The sequence below is a fragment of the Halichoerus grypus genome, chromosome 6, assembly GCF_964656455.1.
Source record: "Halichoerus grypus chromosome 6, mHalGry1.hap1.1, whole genome shotgun sequence".
In the NCBI taxonomy this organism is placed as follows: domain Eukaryota; kingdom Metazoa; phylum Chordata; class Mammalia; order Carnivora; family Phocidae; genus Halichoerus; species Halichoerus grypus.
The window spans coordinates 39650708-39655235 of record NC_135717.1 but is presented as its reverse complement, the minus strand read 5'-3'; the positions used below and the strand labels follow the sequence as shown (position 1 = coordinate 39655235).

Here is a 4528-nt window from a genome sequence, read left to right as displayed (position 1 = left end):
CTGAGCAGTCCGGGGCAGGGCAGGGAGCAGCCTGTTGGCCCTGATAAGGAACTTCGCGCTGGAGCTCTGGTCATTCTGGACTATGACAGAGAGCTGCGTGGGGTGCGGGGCTGGCTGTCACATCACTGTAGCAGCCAGAAAATGCAGAGGTGCCTGAGAGGACCCCTGTTTTCCCAGTGAAGTTGTCCTTGAGGGGGGAAGCCACCCCCACAGGAGGACCTTAGGGGGCCAAGGCTTACAGGACATGTTTTCAGAATGAACCAGGGACATTTTGACTCGTCACATGGGACTTTTAACATCCAGAAAAGGAGCTGGTGAAAGGGAGGAAATGGTCTGTGGCACCAGCCGGCCACACTGTCCAGGAGCGGAGGGGGCTCTGCAGAACAGTGGGAGGAGGACCCCATGGGCATCCCCTCCGGATCCCATGCCTCAGCCGTGGCTTAAGTGGGGCCGGAGGGAAGCAAGCAGGAAGGAGGAGAGGAGGGAGGGAAGTCTGGGGCTGAGAACAGCACCCCATCCCAGCTGACGTTCTTTCGGGGAGAGAAGCACAGAAACCTGCCCCTGGAACCCTTCCCTCTCCTCTCTGCCTGGCCTGGAGATGCCAGCACCAGGGACCCCAACAGGCGGGCCTGGCCGGCCGACTCCCTGAGCCCAGATGCACAACAGTCAAGCATGGATGTGCAGGCTTGGAAGGTTTTCCCACCACGTTTAATAAGAATCCAATTCCAGCAGGATTCCTGGGCTTTCCCCACTCTGTACTCCCCGCTGGGGGCCTCGCCCCTGTTTCCCTGCCCCCCACAGGGAAAACAGGGTGCTGAGACAAGAGGATGGGGCGCCCATCCATTCTAGGGTCTGAGGAACAGAGGGACATGCTGGCAGATCCAGGACATGTAGCTCATGACGCGGGTTTACACCCCAGGGAAATCGCGGTGACCACACCCTTGGCCCCAGCTCACGATCCCCGCCTGGATCCAGGTGCAATTTCAGCGGCACACCAGGGGGCCCCCAGAGTCCATCTGTGGGGAGAGAAGGCCCTCAGCGAGAGCTTCCCTTGTCCCCATGGCTAAGGGACAGGCAGGTCCCATCCTCCTGGGCTGGAAGGGGACAGAGGAAGTGGCCAGGGCCGCCTGGGGCCTCACCTGGCAGGAGTCCTGGCCCTCGCTCCCAGCACACAGCATGTCGCCCTTGATGACCTGATCGGTGCTGTCCAAGTTCTGATAGCGGTGATTACACTCCCTGTTCCCCACGATAGGAACCTCCACCTCCTGCAGGTGGTAGGGCGGGGGCAGCGGCACTGTGGGCAACGGGAGGAGCTGCGTGAGAACCAGGGCTCCTCTTCCCACCACACAGATACTCCTTCCACTTTGTGCTGGGCCTTCCCCTGCCCATCAGGGCACCCCCACTGCCGGGCTGGGGTCCAGCACCAGACCTGGCACTGTTTCCCCACATCCACCCTGCTCAGGGTCGGCCACACGGCACCTAAAGGTCTGGGTGCCCATCCAGCTCCAGGATGTGGGACCCCCTCGCCAAAGTCCGGGCTCCCGTGCCCATGTCCGCAGCAGAACCCACAGGCCCCCTGGGAAAATTCTGCCTCAGCAGCAGAGGAGATGGGACCTTGGTGGGTCACCCAAACTAGGGAGCCTGGATTTCTTCCCACATGACATGAGGGCCCCCGTCTGCCCTCCGACCTTGGTGGCCAGAGTCCAGGTGGGATCCGGCAGGGAAACTTGCCTGCCCAGAGCAAGTTCCCAGTTCCTGAGATGTGTTCCAGAAACTTCCCGTCCAAAACCCTGGCATCACAGCCCACCCAGCCCGGGATCCCAGAAGGTGCATGCGGTGAGCCACTTTCCATAAAGGCCCAGCCCCCCCAGCCTCTCATCCTTCCTAGTCTCCCTAATACCTACAGTTGTCCGCAATGTTACCCCAGCCGGTTACCCAGCACATCTTCCTCCAGGGGAGCCTCAGGGAGGCCGCCGGGAGGGAGGCCAGGTTCACATCCTTAGAGAGCATCAGAGGGTTCTCCAGTCTCAGCAGGGCGATGTCTGCGCCCCCCATGGCGGACAGGCTCATGTTGAACTTGGGGTGGCGGATGATCTCAGCCACGCTGTGCAGCTGGTCGTGGTCATAGAGTCTCAGCTGCCCGACCTGGATCCTGAAGGCACAAGCCTCCAGGTCGTCCCTGGGGGAGAGGGGAGCCGGGGCTTCTCAGGGCAGGCTGGGGGGCACTCAGAGCTGGGGAGGGCTCCGGAAGCCCGCCTCCCGCAGAAGGGCCCTGCTCACGCACACAGTACATGCACACACACACGTGCGCACACACACACACACCCAGCCATGGGGATGGGGACGGCACGACTCACGGCTCAATGCAGTGGGCAGCGGTCAGCACCCACTGGGGGTGGATGAGGGAGCCCCCACAGATGTGCTGCCACAGGCCATGATTCATACTGTAGAACCTCAGGCTGACCTGCCACGGATACCTCCTGTCTGAGACAGCGCAGCCCCCCACGATGCCCACCAGCTCACACCCTGGGCCGGAGTCTGCAGAAACAAGTTGAGGGGCCATCAGGGGCCCAGACAATGACTTTCCCAGAGCTCAGGAAGGGACAAGGGAAGCTTTTCCCTAAGGGACAGTCCCCATTCCCCCTGGCTGAGTCCCGGGAGCCCTGAGCACGTTGGAGGGGATCAGGACTCACCAGGGGTCACGGGCACAGAGCCCCCCAGCCAGGGGAGGGTCAGAAACAGCAACCACAGCATCTGCAGGGGCCTAGGGGCAGAGAGCTCAGACCCCAGCACCAGCTTTCTCCACGGCAGTTCCTTCCCAGGCCGCCCCTCCAGGGCCCCCATTTATCCTAATAACACAGGAAGTGGCCAGGGCAGGCCAGCCTTCTCAGGGGGACACGCTGCGGCCCAACAGGCCTTCTCCTTCCATGGGGCCGGTGGTCACAGCCTTGCCATCCTCTGCCAGGCGGGCCGGGCTGGATCCTGGGCAAGCAAAGGAGGAAATCTGTCGGGGCCACACTTTGGGAGTGGGTCCCATCACAAAGGGCATGGTTGTGAACTTGATGTCTGCAGTGAGGAATTTGGTGGAAAGGGGCCTGACCCAGCTGCTGTCTCAGGGAAGGGACTTTAGGCTGAGGCAGAGATGAAGTTGAAGCCATTCTGCCTTTGGGCTTGGGGGCTGTTCCGCTGGCCCACGGTCCTGCTCTCTGGGCCCCAGTCACTCGTGGCAGTGGAGGTGTTCTGAGCAGACTGGCACACTCCACGCCCTGTTTCCCACCGGACATCTCGGGACCGGGATGGACAGGATTCCTGGAATCCCTTCCATGGGAATTGTTCCGCTCTGTCTGGGATTCATGGACAGTGCCCCAGCTGGCCCTGAACTTCCTACCGAGTTATACTTTATCTTTCTTGCATGGAGAGTGTCTTGGCCTCCCGTGCTCACCCAAGAGAGGGGAAATGAGGGTGGTGTCCAGGGCCTGGGGTCCTCAGGCTGCCAGGAAACTTGTCCGAGACCCCCTGGGAGACCCATTCTCCGCTGGCCTCAGCCACTCCCTGAGGCCCCCACTGTGTCGCGAGAAGAGATTAGGTGATGAGGCAGTGACCCCAGGCCCCCGGCCCAGCCCAGGTTGCACTGCAGCTGAGCCAGGGAGCCCCCTACCCCAGGGAGGACAGGGAGATACCGGGAGGCCCACACGGCCCAGAAGAAAGGATGAGAACCCCAGTCCCACCCTCAGGGCAGGAGACAGGAGCCCCGTTCTTTTCTGCTCATGCTGGCTTTAGACAAGCAGGGTCAAGGTGCACAGCATGGTGTGGGGCACTGGGGAGCCCCAGGGCAGGGAGGGTACTGGGGTGATGGGCCCACTCCTGTCCTCTTGCCAGGCCCTAGATCTCCGCTCCCGTTAGCAGGGCCCCCCAGAACAGGGCAGGAGGCACTGGAAAGGGCCTTGGGCCTCGTGCCAGCAGATGCCCGGGGTGGGGAGGTGGGGGACCTGCCACGGGTGCAGCCGGATGCAAAGCCTAGAAATGCGAAAAGGGTCTTCCCTCAGAATGAAGGCATCTTTTGAGGAGACCCTGCCTGCCTGGATAGTTCCAGTTTGAGCCCCAGGGGACATATGTAATGATTCAATGTGAGAATATGCAAAAGTGCAGCCGTGGAGGAGGCCGTGGTTCTGGTCACGGGTGGTCACCCCTGGCACGCTCCTGTCCTCTCCGAAAGGCTGAGGGAGGCCAGGGGCCATGCATGGGTCAGCAGGCAAGCACAGGGACGCACGCATGCATGCATGTGCACGCCGTTCTGCGTGTCGTTCGAGGTGAACAAAAATCACTTAGAACAGAGCAAACTTCCCTTTAAGAGCCACATTTTAAGTATATCCTCAGGAACAGGATTGCAAACCTTTGCCACCCTTTGAAACAGTTTAGATAAAACTCTTAAAGGAAAATGTTGCAAGAGAGATATTCAGTCAAAGAAATCAAGTATCCTGATAAAGATTACTGTTATCTTTTTTTGAAAGATAGTATCAAATACAAA

General features: G+C 60.4%; 1 protein-coding gene across 1 annotated transcript; it reads right to left on the bottom strand.

Annotated features, from left to right (window-relative positions):
- Positions 1 to 845: 845 nt before the first annotated feature.
- On the bottom strand, positions 846 to 2754 carry LOC118530118 (mastin-like). The gene is given in 5 exon segments (XM_078074078.1): positions 846 to 1016; positions 1140 to 1294; positions 1905 to 2179; positions 2358 to 2538; positions 2694 to 2754. Coding segments are annotated over 5 exon segments (843 nt in total).
- Between the last annotated feature and the right edge of the window lie 1774 nt (positions 2755 to 4528).